Raw genomic sequence first — 25,712 nt, forward strand, 5'->3', positions numbered from 1 at the left:
GGGAAAATAAAATAAATAAAATAAAATAAATAAAAACATAGGGAAGCCACTGGAGTTTACTCCATAAATTCAAGGAACAATTAAAGGTCACACCTTGGAAGCTGCTGCCTTTAAATTTTAAGGAGCAAACATCTCTTGCACTGCTTGGTGCTAGGCCCAGTTCTGGGTCTTGGGACTGGGATGTGAACAAGACACAGAAGGTCTCAGTTCTTCCAGAACTCACATTTCAGAGAAAAGGGACAATTTAATAAGCAGGAAAACACCCCAATGTCCAACAATGAATGCTAGGCAGGACATGAAACAAAATAGGATGATAGGCTAAAGAGACCAGTGGCCAGGAAAATAATCAGATGGAAGGCCAGGGAAGAGCTCCCTGACGAAGTGGCCTGTGAGCTGAGACCTGGATAACAGGGCAGGACTGGCCTTGCAAGTTGGGGGCAGTGCTCCTCCAGAAGGAAAAGCAGGGGCCAGGCCTGTAGGAGGTTTTGAGCAGAGGACTGACTGGATTAGATTTACCCGGCCATTCCAGCTGCTATGTGCAGAACAGAGGACCAGAAGGCAAGAGCGGAAGCGGAGGAAATGATCAGGAAGCTGGGGAACAACCCATATGAGAGCTGAAGACAGCTCCGGCACCTGGGAAGGGAAGAAGAGATGAGGACCGGTCAGATTCTGAGCAGCTCTGTATGGAGATAGACCATCAAGGTTCGCTGGTCCACTGGATGTGGGATGTGAGAGAAGGAAAGCCAAGAATGACTCCAAGCTTTGGGGCCCATGAAACTTGGAAAGATGGAGTTGCCAGTTGCTGATAGAGGGGATGCCACGGGATGTAGGCTGCAGGAGGTCTGGAGTTCGATCTTGGACACATACCACGTGGGGCATCTATGAGATATCCAGTAGATGTGCTGAGAAAGCAAGAGATAAGCAAGTCTGAAGTTCAAGGAAAACAGATACAATGTGGGAGTCCAGCAGTCTTTACAACCATGAGACTGGTAAGGCTCATTGAGGCAGTGTGTAGCTGGTTGCGGGGGTATCTGGGTGGGGGCCTAAGTCACTCCAACACCCCAAGGCTCAGCCGGGGCCTCAGGAGGACCAGGAGGAAGGTCTGGAAGCCAAGACCACTGTCCAGTGTAAACATGATGTTTTGGGAAAATATTTAATGCTGGGGGAAAATGCTTACCCCAGTTACATGGTGGGGAGGGATGAGAAACAGCACATAAAACACAACGTTAACAACTATTTTCTGTACCTGGTGGTAGCTGAGGCTTCTTGTCTCCTTCTTTACAATCTTCTGTATTCTTTCAATTCTCAACATTGAATATGTATTACATTTGTAAAAATTCTTAGATGAGGACATTTGAAAATAAATATTGGAACGTGGTTTTTGCTGCTCAGAGAGAATGCCAGCCTACTTGTACCTCCAACATGTCTCTCCAAAAGGCAGTTTAGATCCTTCTCTCCCACTGTAGGTGCCAGGGAAGGGAGGCAGTCCAACCCCACTCCAGGGGGCTTCCAAAGGGTTTTGGTCAGTAGCTGCACCCTGGGGTTGGGTGTGGGTCAAACACTCAAGGTTGTCCTGGTGCTAAGCAGCCCTATCTCGAGAGCTGCTGAGCTGGTCCCATTGCTGACCCACCAGCCAGCCTTCTCTGATCCAGCAGCGCCAGAAATGTCCCATGCGTCCCTGGGACAGACTGTAAGTCCACACTCCTTGGCCTGGCATGAACTCACAAATGGACAGAACAGTTTCCTTAAAAACAGTTCATTAAAAAATAGTTTATTAGCATCTCTGCTGCCCTGTGCAAGTAAAGAATGGCTCCCTCCCCAGATGCCCCAGCCTCCCCTCCTGGGCCTCTGGGGAGCAGCTCTGCAGTAGGCCCCTGACTTGAGGCAATGTCCTTGCTCATCTGACTCCAGTCTCATCACTCCTGGCCAGGGGCTAAGCCCCACCCCGAGATGCCATAGGGATGGTCTCCCCTGAGTGACTGTCGCCTCCAGCATCTGCGAAGACACCCCCACCCCCAGGGGCCGGAGCCACGTCCACTTGGATGACACCATGCACCTGGGAGAGCTGTGGGCTATCCAAGCTGGCGATGAGCTGGCGGGGGCCTGGTCGCACAGGCACGAACTTCTGGTGCAATGTCACTGTCTCGTTGCCCCCAATGTCCCTGTGGACAGAGACAGGGTCATGGGCAATGTGGCAGCCAGGAAGGAGGGAGCAGGAAGTAGAGACCTTCAGGCATTTCTGGGCTCAGCTGGAACCCCTACACCCATGGCCAGGACAAAGCCTGAGCCCCAAGGCCTCCTGGCCTTTGCCTCTGTATAGTCAGGTCAGTGGCCTCCCAGCTGCCTAAGCTGGGAATCTTCTGGTCGTCCCAGGACTCCTCCCTCCCCACTCCCACAAAGACCTGTACTGAAATAGCTGTCTTGTCTCCCCTACCTCTCCACCACCAGTGCTCCTGCCCTAACCACAACCATCCATACCTATCCCATCTGGGGTTTCCAGGACTAAGGAAAGTTAAACCCAGACTTTGGGGGTGCCCAGGTGGCTCAGTCAGTTAAGCGTCTGCCTTAGGCTCAGGTCATGTTCTTGGTGTCCTGGGATCAAGCCGCAGATCTTGCCTGTTCCCCACGCTCCTGCTCAGCAGGGAGTCTACTTCTCCCTCTTCCTCTGCCCCTCCCCCTGCTTGTGTGTTGTGCGCGCGGGCACGCGCTCTCTCTCTCTCAAATAAATAAAATATTTTTTTTTTCAAATAAAATCTTTTTTTAAAAATGAGACTTTGGGGGGCACCTGGGTGGCTCAGTGGGTTAAAGCCTCTGCCTTCGGCTCAGGTCATGATCCCAGGGTCCTGGGATCGAGCCCCACATCGGGCTCTCTGCTCGGCGGGGAGCCTGCTTCCTCCTCTCTCTCTCTCTCTCTCTCTCTGCCTGCCTCTCTGCCTACTTGTGATCTCTGTCTGTCAAATAAATAAATAAAATATTTAAAAAAAAAATGAGACTTTGGGGTTTAGCACCGTACTGCCAAATAATTTCAGTTTTGCCAAGAAAGGAAGTGGAAGAAAATTATCTTCTGCCATGATCATCCTTCTAAACAGGAAGGAGCACTTTAAATACCTCAAAACATTGGACGGATGCTATCTCAGAGAAAAAGGAAAGTTCTTTCCAAGAACAGACAACTGGTATCTTTAAAGTGACACTTTGGGGCGCCTGGGTGGCTCAGTGGGTTGAGCCGCTGCCTTCGGCTCAGGTCATGATCTCGGGGTCCTGGGATTGAGTCCCGCATCAGACTCTCTGCTAAGCAGGGAGCCTGCTTCCCTTCCTCTCTCTCTGCCTGCCTCTCTGCCTACTTGTGATCTCTCTCTGTCAAATAAATAAATAAAATCTTTAAAAATAAATAAATAAATAAAGTGACACTTTGTGTGCATGTGTGTGTGTGTGAGAAAGAGAGACATAGATGTGTGGGTATGCACACACTTACTAGTGTCTTCATTTTCTCCCTTCCTCACGGATATCTAGCTATTTAGTCCCAGACCATCCCTCTGCAAGTCACAATTTCACCAGCCTTCTAACTGGCTTTCTTGCTGCCTAGGTCCTATCTTTTTTTTCCACTCTGGTCTCTGTTAACCCAGAGGTGAGCCAAACCCTTTGAGGGCTGGGCTTCCTCAGCACTTACGGGATGAGACTGAAGCTCCCTAACCCGACACACAGGCTCCCTCTGACTCAGCCCTGCCTGCATGGCCTCATCATCCCCCACCATTCCACCATTCCTCCTGCCCACCAGCCCTGACAGTCAGCTCCTTCCCCTCCCTGAACTCACACTGTTTTCACGCTCTGCTCCTGGGCTGGCTCCAGGCCCTGCTCATACCACACTCTCAGTGAGGGCTCCCTTGAGCACCTCCTGCCCTCAGGGAAATAAGCCTTGTCCTGCTCTGAGCTCCCCCAGCAGCCCAGGTGTGCGCTTTACACACTGAACATGACTGTATCCCCATCCTGCTGGCACATGCCTCTTAGCATCTGTCCTTTCCTGCCTCTGCCTGAACCCTGGTTTCTGGCCCCCTAGTCAAACTAAGCCTGCCCTGGGGATCTTCTCTTCTCTGGGGCCCGACTCTGGGCAGACACCTCAGTCATCCCAGGGAATGAGCCAGTACCCCAACTTCGAAGATGCGCTCTCCTTGGGACAAAACATTTAGCTTGGAGCCTGCTTCCAAAGGGCTTCCCTGGACCACTTTGTACCCTTTCTGCTACCGCTGTTAGCTGTGTGGTTTATGATAAGTCATTAAACTTCTCTGATTCTCACTTTCTGGTCTGTAAAATGGGAGTGAAATGCAAAATGAGGGGGTGGGATCATATAGTCTTGTAGGTGCCTCTAAGCTCCATGAAGGAGGGAAGAAGTGGCAGGCAGGTAGTATATACAGTCTATCTGTTAAGTTAAAAACCAAATTTCTAGACTTCTTATCAAAATATATAATTAGACATGAAGTCTACAACATAACAGATAGGCTATATTGTGGCTGGTTACAAATTTGTATTTGTAACTTCTGCCAACTTTTCCATAGATACAAGAGTCAAGTTGTTTAGGCTCGGACTAGCCTTTAAAATTCCAGGTGTGCCTGGGCAGCTCAGTCAGTTAAGCATCTGGCTCAGGTCATGACCCCAGGGTCCTGGGATCAGGCCAGTAGGGACCCTGCTTCTCCCTCTCTTGCTCCCCCTACTTGTGCTCTCTGTCGAATAAATACAAATTTTTAAAAAACACTCTACTTAATTCACACTAGAACTGAACTGTACTATTGCAGAATACAGCCTTTATTTGTAACATGTTTCCTAGGGGAAGCTGCTTTCCAGCTTCCAGCCAGCAACATCAAGATCTCTCCCAGCCCTGACCTTGGTGTCAGCCACGACCCTGCCACACCCACGTCTGTGAGTTTAAGTGGGGTACATCAGCTGCTACAGCTGGAATGTGCCTGAAACTGAGTGCAGGTAATGAAACCAACTCTCTGACAAGGACACCAGAAATGAGACATCCAAATGAGCACTGTCCTGCAATCACGTACTTGTTCAACCATGTTGCCAAGACTTGAAACGTTTCTAAAAACTCCTCTCAGACTTTTCGTCTGAGCCACTGAAAACCACAGGCCCATCAAGTGTACCCAGTCTAGTGTCTCTCTCTGTCTCACCCCCCACCCCCCAGCCCCTGCCTGACACCCCATTCCTCCTTTACAGCCAAGCTTCATTTCTGATGGAAGAGGGCATCCCCACCCATCTTGTTCATCTGCCTTATTAATTAATCTTAGCTCTAAATAGCCTCAGGCTGTTTCCCCAAAGTCAAAACTGTCCCAGAAGGCCACCCTAAGGACATTCTAGAGACTATGATTCAGACTGTGGGGGAAATTCCCCAGAAGGGCTTGGAACAGACTTCCAGCCTCCCCTGGTGACTGGTTTGGCCCTGACAACAGCCATCTGGAGGAGTAAGTCTGGAATGTTTACTAAGTGGCCAGTTGCCTCGCTGGGAGGCACACCTTAGGCTTAATGGGGTTTCCATCCCACAGCCTTTGATGTGCCAATGAGAGCAGAGTAACACCCAACTTGGAATCTAATATATCTGAACCACCAGCCCAGGCACTTCCCCTCAGAGTTCTCAATTGTTCTGTAGACTCCAGATTGGGCTCGAAGTAGCGAGGAGCCAAAGAATGTCCAAGGAGAACCTGCCTTGAGAAACCATCATCCAAACCTCTTGTTTGGGGGTACGGGGCACGGACTGGGGCCTTTAAAGGCAGGGGTTGGAGGGAGGGCTCATACAAGCCTCACAGCTAAAGAGAGGGGATGGATCCCCCCATGCTCAGCACAGGGGTCCCCTCTTTATTCCCAGTTTGGGGGCAAGAATCTAAGGTCTGGTGGAGGTGCTGAGGGGAGTCCAGCTCTGGAAACCGCTCTCCATCATCTGCAGGTGAGAGATGTCTACACGGTGAGCTACCCGGGAGCCCCAAGCTGCACTCTCTAAGGTGACAGGGACCCACATAGGGTGAATGGGGAAAAGCACTCTTCTGTGGCATATCACATCACCAAGGGTCAAGGCTGGGGCAAAGATCAGGATAGCAACTATTCAGCTTTGGCCTGTTGGCAAAAGTGAGCGGCCACCACCCGGCAGAGCCTGCTGTGTGTCAGGAGAAGGAGTGGGCAGGGCAGGCAGGGACCCCCTGCTTCCCTCACCCCACTCCTCCACAGGGGCCACCCCTTTCCCTCAGGCACTCTTTGTCAAAAGAGGAAAACACCTGCCCCTGTCCTCAGAAGTCTGATCTTAAAGGTCAGCCTCTGGCCTTCTCTGCTTTCCCTCTGTGCTATTCCGGGGAGGGACATCGCAACGTGTGCACATCTATGTCAGAGATGACAGCACAGGCCCAGGACACAAGATTGTGTCGTCTCACTGGGTATGGAGGCTCACCTGGCCAGGGCTGAGGCCCAGGGAGACTGATGGGGGGCCTGAGGCACAGGGCCCTCGCCTTGGGAACTGCTGCTCTGCCCTCATGATGCAAAGGCAGCAAGAGGGTTGTGAGCCTGCCTGTCAGGGTGAGAAGAGCACCATCTACCCCTTATGGCATGCCCCTTATGGCCCTTATGGCATGGCTGCCAGCTTTCCTGTACTAAAGTGGTGCCAACGGTGGCCATAATCAAAATAAGAACAACCAACAGAGACTCACACTGGGCCAAGGCCAAACTAAATGCTTTACGTGCCTATCTCACCTAGCTCTGTGAACCTCCCTCGGAACCCAGAGTGTTGTCATGCCCACTTTCCAGGTGAGAAAATAGGCTTCAAGGAGATAAGTCACCTGCTCCAGGGCACAGAGCCAGTGAGTGTTAGAGTTGGGACTTGAACCTAAGTCTTCAGGATCCCAAGGCTTTGCTTTTAATCATATGATGAGCTCAAATGTACCTTACAGGGTTTTTGTGGTCTGCGAATGAGATAACGACCCTGAAGTGCCCAGTGGGTTCCTGAGTACTGGGCATGTGGCAATGATAAGTTGCTAATGATTCCTAAGGGAAGCGCTGGCTCCCCAGGGAGATGGTGGGGAAGGACCAGCCCGACACTAGGCACATGCCAGATCGTCTTAACTGCTCCTGGCCCTGAACTGAGTCAGGAGACATTGCTGGCTGGCTCCAGGCTGCTGTACTGGGTTCTGGATGACTATTGTCCTGACCAAGAGAGGAAGCAGTGTGGGACCCAGGGCAGAAAAGGGCAGGGGTGGGGAGAGGCCAGACTCACCCCACATTGAGGATCTTGGGTCTCTGTAGGCCGGAGCCCTCAAGCCGGAAGACGACGTTGGTGAGGGTGACAGGCAGGGGGTTCCTGAAGACAATCTGTACTTCGCACTCCTGGCCAACCACAGCTGCCCCCAATAACTAGGAGAAGAAGCAGCCCCCTCCACGTCAGAGAGCCCGGCTAGATACAGTGGAACCATCACTCCACCAGAAGGAAAACTCTGCATCAACATCTCCCCAAGTCCCACATTTCCACCCTGGTGAGAAACAGGGCTCCGCAAAAGCAAAGAAACTCCAATCAGGAATATGAGATCTGATTTTACAGATGAGGATACGGAGGCTCAAGGGCCCAAAGCCAGTCTCCGATCTCCTCCTGGAACTGCTCGCCAGGCCAGCCCTCTCCCACCTTCTTGCCCTCGCCCCTTCCCCTCCACCTTCTCCCAGCGCCCCACCCCCGCCCCCACACACCCGGGGCACCCAGCAAGCCACACTCACTGTGAGGGAGAGGTCTGGGGTGCGCAGACGGAAGGTATGCTGCTTGGCCAGCACCTGGCCACTCTCCTTGACGTGGCCCGAGACATTAAGCAGCATGGAGCCCTGGTCTACAAGGTGGGGCCGGTATTCCTTGTAGGCCACAGGCATGGATACGCGGTCCGCTGTGGAGAAGACGCAAGGTGTCACGGGGGACTTCTTACCCAGACACATCCTCCGGGGGGGTCCCTGGGCCCACAGCCCCAGGGTGCCCGGCCGCCCATGGGGCAGGGCTGGGGAAGGGGCTCTTACAGGCCCCTGGTGCCAGCACCACTTCCTTCTTGCTCTCCTTGAACACAGGCCCTGTGACCCCGGTGTAGAAGGTGACCGAGAGGTAGAGGTGCAGCTTCACGGTGCGGGGGCTGCCGCCACGATTGGTCAGCACCACGGAGACTGCCAGGTCCTGCCCCATCACTGCATCCTGGGCCTCCACCTGCATGGCCACATCCTCTGCCGAGTCGCGGCTGGAGTACACGTTGGGTTTGCTGCCATGTGCGGCTGCTGTCTCCACTGCCTTCCGCTCTGCTTCTGAGCCTGGGTGGGTGTGGGGGTCGAGGGTTGGGGTGAGGTTGTGGCTGTTGCTGGAGTGGGCAGGTGCTCATTAGGAACCCTGGGGGTTGGCCAGAGCCAAGCAGGCCGGAGGACTGGTACCTTCTGGGTGTTTATACACGTGGGTGACATCATCCCGCATGTTGGATCCGATGGCCTTTGTGATGATGAGTGTGCCAATGGCCTTCTCCTCTACATACACGATTTTGAAGCTGCCATCGTCCTGTCGCTGCCAGTAAACTTTGTCACTGTTGACCTGTCAACAGGGAGGGGAGTGGTGGGGGACGATGAGCCAGAATGGAGCAAGCCTGAGGGTCTGAGGGTGGGCCTGACCCCCACCTGCAGGGAGGGCTGGATCCAAAGGTTGGGAACTTCCTTGCACAGTCGATCTGGGAGACTTTCCAAGCTGAGCCAGATGAAGGCGGAGACAAGAAGCTGGGAGGCTCCGTGTAGTATATTTGGCATTAATAACAGTAATCCCTTAGGCTCATCCACTGGCTTTACGACTTATAAAGCAGTTTCATACTCATTATTTCTTTTGATCCTGAGCACAGGAAGCACAGCAGCCATGATTATCACCCTTTCAGAGTGGAGGAAACCAAGACTCTAGAACGAATGACTTGCCCAAGGTCACACAGCTACTCTGTCAGCGGTGAAGTCAGGACCAGAGAACCCAGGCCTGATGCCAGAGCTCTCGTCCCACCAGACTGCCTGAGAAGGACCTGGAGCAGAGCCCTCACCTCGGCAAAAATGAAGGGTGTGTCATATTTCATGTAGACCAGGCCATTCTTGATGGACTCCACAGAGCAGGGCCCACAGCAGAAGATGCCTAGGGGAGCAGGACAGAAAGGGGGGGATCAAAGGAGGCTGAGGGAACCCTCTGATCCTGGCGAGAGGCCCACCCAACCAGGCCCATTGCCCACTGCCTCAGGGTCAGCTGCCGCCTGGTGCAACCAGGGAAGGAACACAAAGAAGAGTTCGATTCCATTTGGCCTCAGTCAACCAGGGCGAGGCCAAATGTGGGACAAGCCTGCCCTGACAACCAAATCCTCGGCACATCCTTCCTCCACTGGCCGAAGCTGGATGGTGGCTGTCTGTGACCCCAGAGGTCAGGACCTCCATCCTGCACCAAGATGAACCCAGAGCCCCTTGTGGCTCTGCCTGCTGGCTGGGAAAAGAGCCACCCTTCCAGAAAGATCCAGAATAAACCCTCAGCTCTGCAGCCTGCAGTGTGTCCTCTCTATGGGGAGGTGGGAAGAGAGCTGGTGGGAAATAGAGTCTGTTCTCAGCATGCTCAGGGGAGATTTCTGGTGGAGATGGACTGACAAGGAAGAAGCTTGGCAAGAGAGGACACAAAATAGGAAGTGAGGGCCATCCAACAGAGAAGAATCTTAGAGGGGCGCCTGGGTGGCTCAGTCAGTTAAGTGTCTGCCTTCAGCTCAGGTCATGACCCCAGGGTCCTGGGATCTAGCCCCACATCGGGTTCCCTGCTCAGCATTGAGTCTGTTTCTCCCTCTCCCTCTGCTGCTCCCCCGACTTGTGCTTTCTCTTCTCTCTCTCAAATAAATGAAATCTTAAAAAGAAAAGAAAAGAAAGACACAAAGAAAAGAATCTTAGAAAACACCAGCACTATGGTTTCCTTTTACAGATAGGAAACAGGCCCAGGGAGGCCAAACAGATACCAGGGTCTGACAAGACAATCAGATCAGAGAAAGGAAGGAACAGATATTAACAGAGAAGCTGCTATGCTCCAGGCATGCTGCTAATCTCTCGAATGTATGATGACCTCATTGAATTCCCCCAACAACCCTATCTCGTATATATATATATTATCCCCATATTACAGAAACACCAAAGTGCAAAGGTGCAAGCAACTTGCCCAAGGTGACCTGAGAAGTGATCAAGCTAGAATCAAGCCTGGGTCTGTCTGGCCTCGGAACCCCTGCGGGCTCTGCACCCCACTGCTCCCCAGAGTGGGGACAGGAACTCAGCTCTCCCAGGGTCCTGGGCCAGGCTGTCCTGGTGGGCATCACTGGGTTGCAGGAGTCAGGGAGCACCATTCTCAGAGATGATTGAGAGGGAGGGATCTGGCCAGAGAGAAGGAATGTAGGCTAGGCGAATGCCATCTGACATGGGGTGAAGAAGGGAGAGGTGGGGAAGAAGGCAACAAGAGTGGGGAGGCCTGGCTGCCTAGCCCTGGAATGTTAAGGTGGGAAGGGAGGGCTGTTTGAGAACACAGTGTACAGCAGGTCTAGTTTTGGCAGAAATGTGTGTGCTGGGGAAAAGGAAATCAGCAGGTGAGGACATCAGTGATGGTCTCTGAGGTTTGGGTTATGAGGGCTATTTTCTTCTTTAAACCTGTCTGAATTCTGGTTTTACTCTGTACCATACATACAACTCAAAATGAGCAATAGAACAGACAAGAGGGGAACTTGGTGAAAGTGAGAATGTGTGAAGGGAGGAGTCAGGGATAGGAAAGGCTCTGTGCCCTAGAGAAAGTCACTTGACCTCTCTGGGCCACCACTGCCATGTGTCCCACAAGAGCTTGCGGTGGTCGCCAACCCAGCTGATCTTCAGAATCAACAGGGGAACTTTCAAACTTTCAAAAATATAGATTCTTAGTATCCATCTATCCCTGAGATGTCTGATGGGTCAGATCTGGGGTGGGACCTAGACATTTACTGAAGACAAAACAAAAACGTCCCGAGAGAGAATTAGGGAACTTTTACATTTTGTGTTATTCAATTCTAGACTCCCCCACTCCACCTTCCAGGCATGTACTATTTATTATAATGACCTTTTTAGCTTTAAATATATATATATATATATATATTTAAATAAAAGAGCCCTTCAATTAATTATCCCCGGGATGATGAGTAAAAAAGCAAATGAGAAGAGCGGGTGTGTTTGCGAGGGAAACCTCTTACTGAACTCTCTTGAGTCTTTTGATTTTTGAGCCGTCTGAATATATAAATCATAAGAAATCATAAATAAAGGAAATCTAGGCAAATAGATGGTTACGCAGAAAGGCAACGATTGACTAAAGGCCAGGCGGCGATTCTGTTGGTAAGCCCATTTAAAGAAACACGGGGGTTAAAGGGCCTGGCTCTATGGCCCAGACCGGCCCTGACACTCGGGGTCTGTCACCCAGGCTGGGAGATGGGGATGGGGCCAAGGTGGGACACAGGGGCCAGGCAGGGCCCCGCCTCACCGCTGCTGGTCTCCTGGGGCGTAGCGTCCACCACCTGCCACCCATCAAAGCCCGACGGCAAATCTGGCCTCTTCATCCAGCAGTCGTTCCACACGTGGAAGTTCCTGGATGGACACGGAGGGTGGGCTGGGTCTGAGCAGCCTGCTCAGGGCCTCCCCACTGTCCCCTCAAAGTCCAGGTCGTGGTCACCAACCCTTGGCAGGAATGGGCAACCCAGGTCTAGCCCCAGCCTCACCAAACAGAATCGTGGTTCAGGTGCTCCAGGGGCTTCATGTTCTCATCAAAGTAGATGTCCATGGTGAGAGATGTGTCGGTGTCGTGTGCCGAGTTGAAGTTGGTGACAGTGCGGGTAGCCAGGCCCAGGCAACGCAGCACTGTGGAGGAGCCAGGATTAGGGTTCAGGGCCCAGACAGGGTGGGGGTGGTGGGCAAGCAAGGTATCAGGTGAGGAACAACAGGGTGACAAGGGTCACTGGGGTTGCCAAATGGTGTCAGGGGTCTGGAGGCCTTGGGGCCAGGGAACGTTGGGGGTTAAGGGAAGCCAGGCTACCTGCCTGACTTGTCCCTTGCCTGGCTCTTCTCCCTCCTTTCCCCTAGGCCTCTCTAAGTAGTTAACACTAATTAATGATAATTAAGGCCAGCCTACCATCCATCCCCCCCCCCCACTTGTCCCTGCACGAGAGCCACTACTGGGTGGGGCTCTGGTTTCCCTCCCTCTTTCACATAGGGCCCAGGCAGCTCCTGGCCCAGGCCCTCCACTACCTGTGGTGGTCACGCCGGCGAAGACCCAGCACTGGCCATAGGGGACGGAATAGCCAGTGCGTAGGTAGCTGAGTAGGATCTCCACGCTGCCCACCCATGCTGAAGGGTTGGTGCCTCGAGAGTAATCACCAGACCAGTTTCCAATCAGGACCCCATTGTCATCCAAGGAGTTTACCTGCCCAGGACAGAATGGAGTGGGTTTGAGTGGAGGGAGATGTCTGGGACCTTCCAAGCAGTCCCCAGCCCTGCCCCTGCCCCTGCCCCCACCCCTTACCCATAAATGCCTTGGGATCCAGCCAACAGCCTGAGCCCTGCCCACCCCTCCCAAAATCATCAGGTCCCCCCACAACCCCTGCCAGATCTGACACTGTAATGTGAATCCTAGGTGTGCCAAGTTTTGGGTTTGGCCCTACATTCCACAAGAGCTGGGACTGAAGCCAGGAAGAGTGGGGTGGGGCCAGGCAAGAAGGAAAGAGAGGGAGTAAGACCCCTCCCACAATACCCTTTGCAAGGACAGGGTAGGGCCCAGTTCCTGGAGAAATCAGAAAAAGCAGCAGCATTGGACGGAGAGGGCAGGAAGTAGACACATAATAACACTCAGAGACATGAGGGTGCTTACCATGGCAGAGATGACCCGGGAGACACTGACGGGGTCTCCACGGCCTCCATATGGCATTCCCCGCCGGTCCAGGATGTACAGGCAGGCATCCAGCACTCCATGATCAAACTGGAGGGAGGGAGGGCAGAGGTGATGCCTAGGTCACCCACTCCCTCACCCCACCCCACTGGCCTCTTTATCCCCCAGGCACATGCGGCCATGGCCATCCATACCTGTCCATAGTTCCAGGTACGCTCACCAATCTGGGCTTCAGTCCCATAGTAGATTCTCCCAGACTCATTAAGCACATACTCTTGTCGCCAATCCTCATGGTCCACGTACACGATGTCCTCTGTGTCCCCAAAACATACATACCTGGTCCCCTCTGGCTCTCTCCCTGGGACCTACCTGCCCCTGGGCCCATTCTGCAGAACTACTATCTAACGAGGAGTGAGAACACTGCTAGCCTGACAGCACTTCTCTCCCAGGAAGGATGGAGGGAACGTGACAGAGATGGTGGGAGGAAGGCAGCTGTAACCAGAGCTGTTCACCAGCAGAGGCAAGGCTGCATGACCTTGGGCTGTCGCCTTTCCACGTTGGACCTCGGTTGCCTCACCTGGACAACAGGAGGCTGGCTTCTCCTAGTGCCAGGGACCTAGTCTAGGATTCTAAGAAGGGAAACTCTGACTGGTCCTCCTTCCTGTCCATGCCCTGCTCCTGATTCCAGCAGGCTCACCTGGGCACCAGGGATTGAAGAGGATGTAGATCTCGTTGCTGGGGTCAAAGGGCAACTGGAACTCGCCAGCCTCGCAGCGTGTGCGGATGGTGAACTGAAACTTGCCGATGATGGCGTTGGGGGAGGTGTGGACCCGGAGGTTCAGATTCTGCCCACTGGCCTTGGTCACCTGGGCTTTCCAGCCTCCACTGCCCCCCTTGCCCACCGGGATGATCACGTGCGTGCCCTTCCCCACCTCGGGGTTGTTTCCTGGAGTAGGGGAAGCAGCAGTTAGCTGGTAAGGCTTCTCTGAGGGGAGATAGAGCCTTAGATTTCTCCCAGCCCCACCCAGAATGTGTATGAGCCAGCATGTGTGTATGTGTTCCTGAGTTGGGCCATCACCTTAGTCTGTGACAGTCTCTGAGAGCAGCTCTGTCCCCACCCGATGCTGGGCCACATGCCAGGGCAGATCCCCAGTCCAACATCCCAAACCTGTTCCCCTGACACTCAACTCAGAGCTGGGTAGAAGAGACCAGGCCACCATCACCCTCTGCCTGGCCTGACTGTCTCAGTGGGTGTGCTAGAGAAGCAGGGCTGCCCTGACTGGGTCCAGATGCCCGGAGCCCATGTGGAAGGGCAGCCCAGATTCCAAAGGAACCCTGCCTACTCTGTGGCACTGCAGCTTCCAGAGCCTGGAGCATTCCTGGTGGCAGTGGTGGGGGTACCTGGGAAATTAGAGGCTGGGGTGGGCAAGGTTGGGCTCTAATCAAAGGGTATGAGGAGTCGCCCGCCCCCGGCAGCAGCATAATCACCAGCCTGGGCAGTCAACGGCCACCAAGCAACGCGGTGAGGGAGGCACCTGCCCTGGGCCACGGGGACGGAGAAACAGAGAGACAGAGCTGGACAGAGAGGAGGGAGAGAGCCAGCCACACCCTGGGGAAGGACAGCAGACACAGAAAGGAAGACACACAGTAGCAGCCACGTTGAGGAAGAAGTTGAAAGAAGCACTTGAAGAGAAAGTATTTTGAGACAGATGCCCCTAGAGGCTCAAAGAGGCTGAGCTTAGGAAAATGGGACACCAGGACCCTCCCTTAAACATACTCCCTGCTTGCCCCTGGCTTACGTGGCAGAGGTGAGGACTGGGGTGAGGGAGGACCTTGAAGATGTCCCTCCGACCCTAATACCAGAGCTGGGAGGCCCTGCTAGCTAGCACCCCCGCACCCCCAACACTAGGGCTTTTGTCCTCCCACTGCAGGCCCCACTGACCAATAAGCAGCTCCAGGGCGACATGATCAGAGGACTCATAGGGCCGAGAAAAGTGGAGGACCACGTGGAAAGGCTGTCCACGGCGTATAATCAGCTCATCGTACTCAAACTCGTCTGTGTGGTGCTCTCGGCGGTTCTGGTCTGACCGTGCACTCAGCAGATCCACACCGGTCACCACCAGCATGCCCTCTGCAAGGCCACGGCTCTGGGTCAGCGAAGCCCTGTGGGAAGCCCAGGCCTCCATCCTAGGCCTCCCAGGCCCCCATTAAGGCTTTTCAGCTCACAGAGAAGGTGGACAGGAAGGCCTCACCTCGGATGGTGCCATCTCCAGCGGCGTTCACATCGCCGGTCCGGGAGCCAGGTCGGCGGGAACCTGAGCCCCGGGAGTCCGGTCTTCGACTTCCAGAGCGAGACCCTCGACCTCCGTAGGCCTCAGGGCCCCCATCGCCATCTGTCCCATTTCGGCAGGAGCAGCAGGCACAGCAGCGAGCCCAGAAGGAACGGCCTCCTCCGCGAGACCCTCTGTCTGGCTCTGGCTCTGGCTCTGGCGAAGGTGTGGTTGGGGGCTGCCAGGGGTTCCCACCCCAGCGGCCCACATCTGACCGAGGACCATCTGTCATGCCTGTGTGGAAGAGGCAGGGAGGCTCCGATCACCCACTCAGACCTCCTGTACTTAGAATGCCTCAGCCAACACACACAGAGGCCCTCCATCTGGAGAGCTCAGTCCCATCCAGCTGAGATGATCTGATCTTGCCCCCGAGACTCCCCCAAACCCAACCAGGGACCCTCCCCAAAGGCTGGTCAGATTCACCTAAAGAAACTACCCACTTTGCAGAGAAATCTTCTCCCTTTCACCCCCAGTGACACCCACCAAACCAGACGCCCCATTGAGAAACCTGCCCTCAAGAATTCATCCCAGAAAGGACTTCCCAGAAAGGACACTTGTCACAGCCTCAGGACCCAGTACACAGACCATCCCTGGGACCCGCTCCCTCCACCTGCCAGTTACTCAGTTTAGAGGTCCATGAGCCACCTGCCTCTAGGACTCATTCTAAGCAGAGAACCCCCACCCCCAAACCTTAGCAGAGGCTCCCTGCAGAAGACAGGCAGTGAGATGCAGGACTTGGGGTTCTTGGCATTCCCCACGTTGGGTCAAACACCTGCACAGAGCTGTCTGTGGGAGTGGCAGGGCGCTGCAGGTGAGGGAGCCCGCAGTCCCCGGGGCGCGGAGCCTCTGCGTCGGGGCAGCCTGACCCGGGCTGGCAGGCCCTGGCTGATCTGCGCCACAGCGCAGTGGGGCCCGACCCAGGTCCCCAGGCTCAGCACCGCAGTCCCCGATGGAGCCTCACCTGGCGGCAGTGTTGGCGACAGCAGTGCTGAGTGCTGCGGCCAGGCTGGGACAGGTCAGGACTGCTGGGACGGGGTGAGTGCAAGGTGTGGGGCGGGCGGGTATGTGGTTTATGAGGGGGGGAGGGCGGAGCCAAGCTGTGGAGAAGGGGAAGCCTGATTGCTCCATTCCCCCCCACACACACCCCGCAGAGGCCCAGCCTCCAGGGGCTGTCTCCAGAAGTAGGGGCAGGAAATGAGAGCTGGACCCATCCCCTTGTCTCCTTTCCCCTTTCGAGGAACTGTGGCAATGAGATGATGCTGGGTGGGGCCGGGGTCTGCCAGGACTCAAAGCTGAGGTGAAAGTGGAAGGCTTTGGTGAGACTAACCCACTGAGGGACCCCACTCCAGGCTAATTCCTGCCAGACTGGGGCAGAAGAGGCACCCTCTCCTGGGTGAGAGAGCCCAAGGGCAATGGGGCAAGGTGCCCCTTCCACCCTGGTCCCTATGCAGGGAACCCTGTTCCCAAGCTCAGGTGGCCTGCCTCTGCTCCACTCTCGCAGGCCCCCTGCTGCCAGGCTCTGATCTGGTGTGGCCCAGGCCAGGCTCAGCCCCGTGAAACTGGCCCATGGGCCTGGTCCTGGTACTGGTCCTGCCCAGGGAGGTCCCGGGCTCCTTAGCTGCAGACTGGTGACATCAGCAGCCAGGCCCTCAGACTGGCTCCACCAGCCAACCCCTGACCTGCCGGCTCTACCAGATCCTCTGATCCCCCCACCCATCTGTCCTTCCTTCTTCCTCCAGCTGCTTCACAACCCCAGCATGAACGAACTGCCCCCAGCTTCCTGTGTCCTTACAAGTCTGAGATTGTGTTGGGGATGGGAATGACGAGTTACGGTCAGGGTAGGAGTGACTCCTTTTTTTCTCCCCTCAGCCTGGGGGCTTGGTGAAGGCTTAGATCCTTGCTCTGCGGCTGGAGTGGGAATTGAGGCCCCCTCCCTAGAATGCAGAGTACCCACTTCTCTCACCGAGAAGGGTGGCCAGTCAGCTGGAGTCCAGGATTCTCCAGCCTGGAATTCTTCCCAGAAATCCTGACCAACCGGCTCCAGGCACCTGCCCTGTGTGTCTCCCAACTCCACCCTGGCACCGGAGGAATACCGGGGATGCCACTGAGAGAACCCTAAGGCCAAGTGGAGGTCAGGTATCTTTGGGGAGGTTCTCCTGAAAGTTCGGGAACGTTGGGGCCCTTTTCGTGAGGTCTCTTCCTTCCATCCTGCTGTTGTCCCAGCTCCGCCCATGTGCCCCCGGAGAGAAGACAGTGAAAATGGGGTTGGCAAGATGACACAAGGAAGCAAACTTGAGGAAGGGCCGAGTTTGGTGATGCATCAGGCAGGGAGGGGCCTCGGAGAGCAGGGACTGAGACTCTGGAACCTGGCAGGGAGCCCTCCACACCCACTCTGACCTTTGCCTGCCCGGTTCTCAAGCTCTAGACCTGGAAGCACCTTCAACACTCTCAGGGGACACACAAGTAAAAATCAAAATTTCAGGCAAGTGTCAAGCAGGTCAGCCAAAGGGCTTTGTTGAAGATCGCCACTAAGAACTTGTTGGGCAGAGGGGAAGGCTCTGAGCAGCCGGAAATGTGTGAGCACATGTGGACCCCAGGAGATTCCCAAGGAGCCAGTGAAATGCCTTGTCACACTCTCTCCCTTTTGTTTCTCCTTCCCCACCTAGCCAGGTTTGACTCAGTGCCTGAGCCCCTGAGCCGCTCCCCTCTCCTCCCTCCAGGAAGGCCAAGCACCTCAGGGCTTTAAAGTTAGGACAAAGGGTGTGTCTGGGGGGGCTCTGTGGGAGCTGACACCCAGCTCAGTACCTTGGGAGCTGAGGCCAGGCTCTGCCCATCACTAGGTCCCAATGCGGAAGCAAGAACACGAGTCAGGAATCCCCAACCGAGGTGCAGAGACAGCTGTGGCTCCCGCACGAGCCCAGCACACCGGGGCGCACCCTACCAGCAGCTTCCTCCTCAGTACAGTGGACCCCACCTTCTCACCCCTGAGCGCCTGGGAGGGCCAGCTGGGATCTAGCATATTCAAGGGCTCTTCAACCACAGGGTGCTCCTCATGAGGACCGACGCTGTTGTTGCAGAGGGTGGCACACAGACATCCTGGTTCCTCATGGGACCAGCCCTCTCGCTGTGGTGAATGAGCCAGGGCACGGAGGGCCTCTGGAATGGGCAGGAGTCATGGGAGAAACTTTTATGAGACCTTCTAGTTGGAGACTTGGAGCTGCTCTGCAGCCCAGCCCTGACCAGAACCTGAACCCAAACCTGATACCTGCCCCAGACTAGACCAGAAGGTGAGCTCAGGTTTTGCTGATTTGCCCCAGTACTAAGACTTCGGTTCCCCCCAGTTAAGAAACAGCAGAACTGAGCAGAAGATGAAAGGACAAGGGAAAGCTGACACAGCCTCACCCTCTCCCTTTCTTGTCCAGAATAGCTGGCAGGAGTAATGGCAGTAGCGGCACAGCATAGCAGTCCAAGGGGGCCTCTCCATTGTTTATTCAGTCCCAATAAATTAAAGAGCAAGGCAGCGGGGAGGATCTCTAGGTGAGGATGCTGTTAACTGAAGGCAACAGCTCAGCCAGGTGCTCAGAGGCGCCCACTGCTTGGCACAGCGGGTTGCCCTGCAGGTGGAGGAGGACCAGCTTGGGGCAGGAGACAAGAGGCTGGAGCACTGTGGGCTGCCGGAGGCCTTGGGCAGGAGAGTCAAGGAAAGTGTGGCCGGTTCTCCCAGACCCATGTGCTCCTGCATAACCATCCCGGTTTTCCCACCAGAACAGGGGCTACTGCTTGGCAGTCTGGCTGCTAGGCATCTGGCACGCAGCCCTGGACAGAGTAAGGCTCCAGACTGCAAACCCCTGCCCCCGGGGCCAGGCAGGAAGCCCAAGCGGTGGGTCGGATGTGGTGCCGGGACTAGTGGACTATAGCCAAGGAGAAAGTTAGCTCTGGTTCCAGAGGTACCCACATCTCCACTCGACAATGCCCAAGGTTGGCTGAGTGGAAATGCAGGCCAAAGGCTGCTTTAACTTCCTTTTTTTTTTTTTTTAAAGTAGGCTCCACACCAGCATGGGGCTTGAACTCACAACCCTGAGATTAAGAGTCATATACTCTACTGCTAAGCCAGCCAGGGGTCCCTAATCTCCCATTTTTAAGTAGAATCAGAATTCTAGATTTTTTAAATACAAAACTTCCTGAATTTTAAAATATCGTGTGGCACCCAAGCACACCTGCAAGCTAGTGGTCTGTGAACTGTGGCTTGAGAGAGTCACTTCCGCCCCACGAAACCACCAGTGCACGGCAATGAGGCCCGTATGGCCTCAGGCTATCCTCTCTCCTTAGCCCGCACTGCCACAATTGGCCCCGACTCCCCACACACTTGCTGTGTGTCCCTTCCCACTGTGGCACCTCACGCCACCCGCTGCCAGAAAGGCACCCAGGAGGAAGGATACGGTTGTTACATAGGGAGAGCTCCCGCAGCCGGGGCAGGTTGGCGACACCATCCGGGGACTCTATAGCATTATCATTGGCCTGGAGGACCTGGGGAGCAGGGAGGGCAGAGAAGTCGAGGCAGGGCAGGCAGCTGGCAGCATGGGACTGGGGTAAGCAAGTAGGGAGGTTGGGGTGATCAGCTTACAGTGCAGGGAAGGCTGCTAGGGTCAGGCTAGGTGACAGAGGCAGAGAAGGCAAGGGGTCATCTGCAGGGGCTGGGAGGATCTGGACACCTCTTTGTGGGGTGGGCAGACCTCTGAGGGGGAAGGTAAAAGGGCCACCTGGGACAGTGACGAAGCAAATCTTTACCTCAAGGCAGCGCAGGGCAGCCAGGGCGGGGGGCAGGGCTCGTAGACAATTGTGTGACAGGTCCAGGTGAGTGACCAGGAGCAGCTGCTCCAGATGGCAGAGTACCGTCAGATCCTGAGGAGGGGTATATCCAGTGAGACTTGGGGGAGGGTCTGCAGCCATGGCTCATGAGGCACTTACCCTCTGTGCCCCACACAGGGCCTTGGGGACCCTGGCCGAGGACAGGAACAGAACGGGTTACAAGCTTACCTTATAACCCCAAGCAGTCCACGTCAAGGACAAGGGACAGACAGGGAGTGCTGGGGTTGGGTGGCGGGTGGGTGGAGGGGCGTAGGCGGCTTGGAGTTGGGGGCAGGCACGGGGGTGGAGGAGTGCGCCGGGGAAAGCACCGACACTGGCAGGAGTGGGCCTGCTGAGTCTGGGGGATCAGTGTGGTGGCAGCAGAGGTGGGCGGCAGTGATGTGACGGAACTGCTGTGTTGGGAAGACTGACTGGGAAGGACCACAAAGACAGAAAACAGAGTCTGGGAAGTTTGTCAGATCTTTCTGGAAATGACCCAGGCCTTAGGCTCGGGGGCCTGTCCCAGGGAGAGAAGCATCGGAGTGAGCAGGTGTGGGTGAGGGCTCACTGTGGGGAGGAATAAAGATGTGACTGGCCCTGGAGAAGGGATGGCACAAGGTGGCCCTGGTGACTCAGGACTGGAGACTGGGTGACCAGAAAGATGGGGGCAAGTGACAGAAAGCAAGGCCAGAAAGAAGACTAGGCTGGAAGGAAGATGGAGTCAACCTTGGTTAGGTAGAACATCCGGAAAGGCACCTGCTGAGGCCAAAGCCAGGGGCACAGGGAGGCCAGAGCGTCTCCGCTCAAGTGCATGGAGTGGACACAGAAGCTGGCCAGGTCGTGAGGAAGGAAGGGTGGGTCCGGGGAGGCGCCCAAGGCAGCCGTACCTTGTGACCCAGGTGCAGCACGCGCACCTCGGCGTACTCCATCTTGAGCACGCTGTTCTCCACCAGGAACTTGCTTCGCAGGTCGTCCAGGTATGCAGCCCGCATCGGGTCCACGGCCTGGCAAGGAGGGGGATGGCAAGGAAGGCTCGTCAGCTATCTTCCTGCTGCCCACCGGGCCTCCCTGATCCCTGCTCCCACGGCCTGACTTGCCTTGAGGGTCTGGAAATACCGCAGTGTCTCCGTCTCATACAGTAGGGGGTCCAGTGCCCGCATCAGCAGGATGATGGTGAGCAGACACCCTAAGGAGAGGGTGAGGAAAAGGACTGTCTCTCCTAGAGCCTTCTCTGCTCCCATCTGGAGACCCTTCCTGCTCTCCCCGAGAGGCCCTCGTGGAAAAGGGCCTCCTCAGAAGAGCAGGATGTCAGGGAATGGGGCCTCACATTTATTCTCCGGCTCCAGCTCCTGCAACTCCTTACAGGACTCAAGTTCAGACTGGAGCACCGTGGACTTCTCCACTGACAGCTCACACCTGAGGATGCACAGGGCAGGGGAGGGGACAACGTTTACTCGGGGTGCCAGTTGTCCCCAGTATCTATTCTGAGACCATCTGCCCAAGCCCAGCCTCCCACCCCAGGTGCCCAGAGTCCAGAGCCCCTCTCCTGGTCCGGGTGCTTCCCTGCCATCACCTGAAGAGCTGCTCATCAGTGGCTGAGTCCCGGCACCAGCCCTCCTGGCGGCCTGCGAACAAGAATGGGTAGTAGAAGGGGACCACCATGAGGGCAGGAGAGGGATGAAAGTGCTGCCTCGAGGGGGAGAGGTAGAGGCTGTGTCACCTTTTAAAAGCACACACTCCTTTTGGGCATCGCCTGCTGTCCAAATGACACGAAACGTATGCTGGGGCAACTGGTCATTGAGGGAGGCGGCGGGCAAGTCACAGAGCTGGAAGCACCGGGTTAAGGAAATGCTTGAGCCTCACCACTTCTCTGTCCCACTCCAGCCCCGCCCCAGCCCCCTACTCTGCCCCACCGGTCCTGGGATACCCAGACGTGGCTGGGCCGGGTCCTGCCATCTGGGGTCCTCCACTCCACAGCCAGGGGTGACTCGTCCACCATGAGCAGCAAGGTCTCTGTCCCAGACCCCACCTGGCCCAGGGGACAAAGACAGACCCGTCAGCCCCAATGGCACCAGGCCCACATCCATGATGCTCTCCGGCAAAAGCTGCAGGACTCACTAGGATGGGCCGAGAGAAGGAGACAGTCAGACAGGCCTCATCTCGGCTCACATGCAGGCAGCGCAGGGCATCCCGAGGGTCCGCTGGGGGGAGACACACCCTCAGGTCTCCTTAAATCCTCTTCCATTCCTTCCAAGCCCAAAATGCCCAGCCTCTTTCCCCCCCTGCTCACCTCGTCCCAGGAGCCAGCGGTGATAGAACCAGGCGCTCTGATCATTGGGGTCAGTGAAGAAGGCGTTCTGTACCAGCTCCAGTTCTGCAAGGGGCCAAGGAGGCACGGGCTATGGCCAGGACCCTGGGGGGCCCCCGGCCACCCCAGCATCCCACCCTCGCCCTGGAGTACCGCCACCTCTTGGTTCCATTCATCTGTTGGCCCTACACAATGGCTGCATCTTTCCCACTGGACACTCGAGTCCGCTGTAGCCAGGGGTTGACTCTTAGGCGCCCCCAAAGCCAGGCACAAAGCAAGGGCTCAATGAGCCCAAGGAGCAGGTTCAGGAACAGGGTTAGGTAACAGGGCTGGAAAGGCAACACCACAGAGTCTTGTCCAGCACCTCCGACCCTGCTGACCTTTGAGGAGCACATCCTCGGGGAGGCGTCCCTGGGATCCAGAGTCTGGCTGGGGGTGCAGCTGGGGCAAGAGACAGGAGCGGTAATGCCAGGAGGAGTAGTTGGAGAAGTTTCGGGTGATGAGGCTGTCGGTGAAGGCTAGCTCCTCTGCAGGGGGCACAGCTGCCTGTGTGGCCACAAAGCGCCGGTAGTCCCAGCAGTGAACTAGGGGAGGAGAGACAGCGCATCTCAGAAGTAGGGCAAGGGAAGCCGCACAGCTGGTACCCCTGGAGTTCTCGTGGAAGCCCTCAGAAGCACATCCGTCTGCTCTATGGGGGATGCATTTGGCTCCTTCACCCCTTTTGCCATCAGCTCTGTGGGCCTGTCCTAGTCATCCTTCCCAACTCTGGGCCTTACTGAGGCCCCAGGGACCCAGGGCGCGGGGCACAATCAGCAGGCAGGCACGTACAGTTCCGCTCATCGACCTCGAGGAAGCGGGCACATAACTCCAGTTCCCGGGCCCAGTTAGGCTCTGGCAGGCGGCTGAGCAGCCAGCAGCGGTGGTGCCAGGTACCATAGGACTTGGGGTTCACCCGCAGGCAGCTTTCCAGGAAGCCCAGTTCTGTCTTCACCAGAGCTGCCAACTCCTCAGGGGACCTGCACTCAGAGGGAAATGGGACTCAGGGCCCTCCAACATGCAACCTCAGCTCAGCTCGTCCCTCACTTTCTACATCCAGCCCTCAGCTCCCCTCTACCTATACCCCTGGCTGCCCCATTCTTCCTCTACCCCGGACTCAGGCAGGACAAGACTAGGGCCAGCTTCCTGGGGCCCTGAACTCCTACGCACTTTTGGGCCTCCAGTTGCTGAAGCACCTCGCGTCGACAGTTCCAGAGGGTGGCAAAGTCGGGGTTGGCTCCCAGAATCTGGCTTGTCAGTTCCAGCACTGATTCATCCAGCTCACCAGCTTGGCGCTTAGAAGATAGGTAGCAGGGTCAGAAATCATTATCAGTCTCCCACTGTAAAGCTAAATAAGATAAGCAGAACTACTGAAAATTCTGTAAACCCCACGCTACACGACAGGTACCACGCAGAGCACTTCAGGGTTTACGGGTATCCTCTGGTTGAACGTTCACAACAACCTTATGCAGTAAGGCCCATTTGATGGAAGAGCAAACTGAAACTTAAAGGGATTCAGTAACCTGCCCAAGGTCACACAGCTTGTAAGCGATGGAACGCAGATATGGATCCAAGCAGTCTGATACTAAGGTCCAGCTCTTGGCCTCTGTGATATAGTAAGAGGGCCACCTGGAGAAGGGGCTACCTCTGAGGGCCCCACCTTCTGGAAGACGGTCTGGGTGGCTGACTGGTATAGCTTCAGCTTCTGCTCCCGCTCTAGCCTTTTGGCCTCCGCCTGCTCTTCCGATGTCTTCACCTTCAGGCGCCCGTGCTACAGGGATGGGGGAGTTGGAAGGGTGCAGGCTGCCTTGCAGGAGCAGACCCACCGAACTCCCCCAACTGCGGAGCCCCAGGTTTATAGATGGCAACGGAGGCAAGGCCACGAGGGCCACGGGCATGCGGAGGTGAGGGGCTTGACTCAAAGGTCTCACCATGGTGCCAGCTCAGGGCTCAGGACAGGGGAGGGGGTCCAGTGGAAGCCCGAGAAACCTGGGGAAAGAAGTGTCAATCACGGGAGCCCCGCCCCCAGTAGCCCCGCCCCCAGCGAGTCCCCGGAAGTCGCACGCGAATCTTGGCGGAGACCCCCGGGACGTGAAAGGGTCCTGAGACAAGCGGCGCTAGTCCTAGAGGAGGCGCCCACCCAGACCGGGACTCGTACCCGTGTCGCCTCGCCCACAGCCGATCCTCTCCGGGGCCGGAACCAAGCTGGGGCACCTAAGCAATGGAGACCACCCGGCGCCTGGAGACTACCGCCACCCGCCCACCCCAGGATCCCAGACACTCCCGCCCCCCGCGGGCGGACCCACCTGCGCTGAGAGGAGGCGTGGGGCACGCTAAGCTGCGGCACCCGCCACCGAGCCCGGGCGCAGGGTAGAGCGGCGCCACGCTCCGGCTCGCCGAGACGCAGCGCCCTCTGCAGGCCTGGAGAGGGGCCGGTGGCGGAGTAGGCGGGCTCGGGAGGCGCATGCGCCGATCCTCTCTCCAAAGGCCAAGTCACTGTAATTAGCCCTCTGGTGCCTATGAGTGCGCATGCGCGACGGTGTACCGCGCTTGAAAGCCGTGGGGCTTGCAATTTCAGTCAGCTGCTCAAGCTGCAGTGTTTTCAACAGCCGGGGCCTCACACAGTCACCATCCCACTGACCTCACTCTACCTGCGAGGGCCGCCTCCTAGTTGCCACATCTTACGGGTGGAGTTTCCTGTCGTTATCTCCACTGACCTTTGTAGCTTTGATGCACCGACTTCCTTCCGCTTGATAACCTTTCCTGGCTTCTGCGCCTTTGGCCCTCTCTTCTCATCTGTTCGCCTTCTTCTCTAAATGTTAGCGATCTCCGGGGCCCTTTCCTCACCCCCTTTCACATCACACACTATTCCTGGGAGAAGATTCACAAATCCAAGGCTTCTCCTGCTTGGAGTTGGAACTCTCTCCTGGACCCACAGATTTCTGGCCCCACACTTTCTCTGGGTGATTTCATCCACATTCATGGTTTTAATTACTACTTGTGAGCTGATAACACGCAAACTCGTGTCTCCAACCCAGATGTCTTGTGAGCTGTAAAAAAGAACTGAAAAATACATATATTTGAGCTGGGGGGGGGGGCGGATACACACACACACACACACACACACACACACACACACACATTCAAAAGTCTATTGGATATGACCTGAGAGTTCCAGAGACATCTGAAGCCCCAAAACTAAAAAGGTACCACATCCCATCCATTCTTTTTTTTTTTTTTAAGATTTTATTTA

The 25,712-nt window shown here is 55.8% G+C and overlaps 2 protein-coding genes across 6 annotated transcripts; both read right to left on the reverse strand.

The window, feature by feature from the left end:
• Positions 1-1,153: 1,153 nt before the first annotated feature.
• On the reverse strand, positions 1,154-18,769 carry TGM1 (transglutaminase 1). Of its 4 annotated transcripts, XM_047736892.1 has the most exons (16): positions 18,670-18,769; positions 18,250-18,423; positions 15,190-15,501; positions 14,880-15,068; positions 13,635-13,883; positions 13,132-13,250; positions 12,920-13,027; positions 12,301-12,475; positions 11,775-11,913; positions 11,540-11,643; positions 9,069-9,157; positions 8,431-8,584; positions 8,032-8,313; positions 7,744-7,904; positions 7,253-7,389; positions 1,154-2,162 (listed from the first exon to the last, which is right to left on the reverse strand). In XM_047736892.1, the coding sequence occupies exons 1-16, from the start codon at positions 18,749-18,751 to the stop codon at positions 1,934-1,936; spliced, it is 2,703 nt and encodes a 900-aa protein (XP_047592848.1). In that variant the 5' UTR covers positions 18,752-18,769; the 3' UTR covers positions 1,154-1,933. The 4 variants fall into 4 exon arrangements, with proteins under 4 accessions (XP_047592848.1, XP_047592851.1, XP_047592849.1 ...); XM_047736895.1 differs by lacking the exons at positions 18,250-18,423; positions 18,670-18,769 and adding an exon at positions 15,751-15,999; XM_047736893.1 differs by lacking the exon at positions 18,250-18,423 and having other exon boundaries at positions 1,155-2,162; positions 18,670-18,768.
• RABGGTA (Rab geranylgeranyltransferase subunit alpha) lies at positions 18,726-24,907 on the reverse strand. Of its 2 annotated transcripts, none has more exons than XM_047736911.1 (17): positions 24,766-24,907; positions 24,391-24,448; positions 24,120-24,230; positions 23,630-23,754; positions 23,252-23,439; positions 22,804-23,007; positions 22,406-22,489; positions 22,234-22,316; positions 22,043-22,144; positions 21,836-21,941; positions 21,689-21,740; positions 21,443-21,531; positions 21,213-21,301; positions 21,003-21,119; positions 20,056-20,169; positions 19,707-19,794; positions 18,726-18,949 (listed from the first exon to the last, which is right to left on the reverse strand). In XM_047736911.1, the coding sequence occupies exons 2-17, from the start codon at positions 24,391-24,393 to the stop codon at positions 18,801-18,803; spliced, it is 1,704 nt and encodes a 567-aa protein (XP_047592867.1). In that variant the 5' UTR covers positions 24,394-24,448; positions 24,766-24,907; the 3' UTR covers positions 18,726-18,800. The 2 variants fall into 2 exon arrangements, with proteins under 2 accessions (XP_047592867.1, XP_047592866.1); XM_047736910.1 differs by lacking the exon at positions 24,766-24,907 and adding an exon at positions 24,618-24,757.
• Between the last annotated feature and the right edge of the window lie 805 nt (positions 24,908-25,712).

This window comes from Lutra lutra, chromosome 7 (genome assembly GCF_902655055.1).
Source record: "Lutra lutra chromosome 7, mLutLut1.2, whole genome shotgun sequence".
Classification (NCBI taxonomy): Eukaryota; Metazoa; Chordata; class Mammalia; order Carnivora; family Mustelidae; genus Lutra; species Lutra lutra.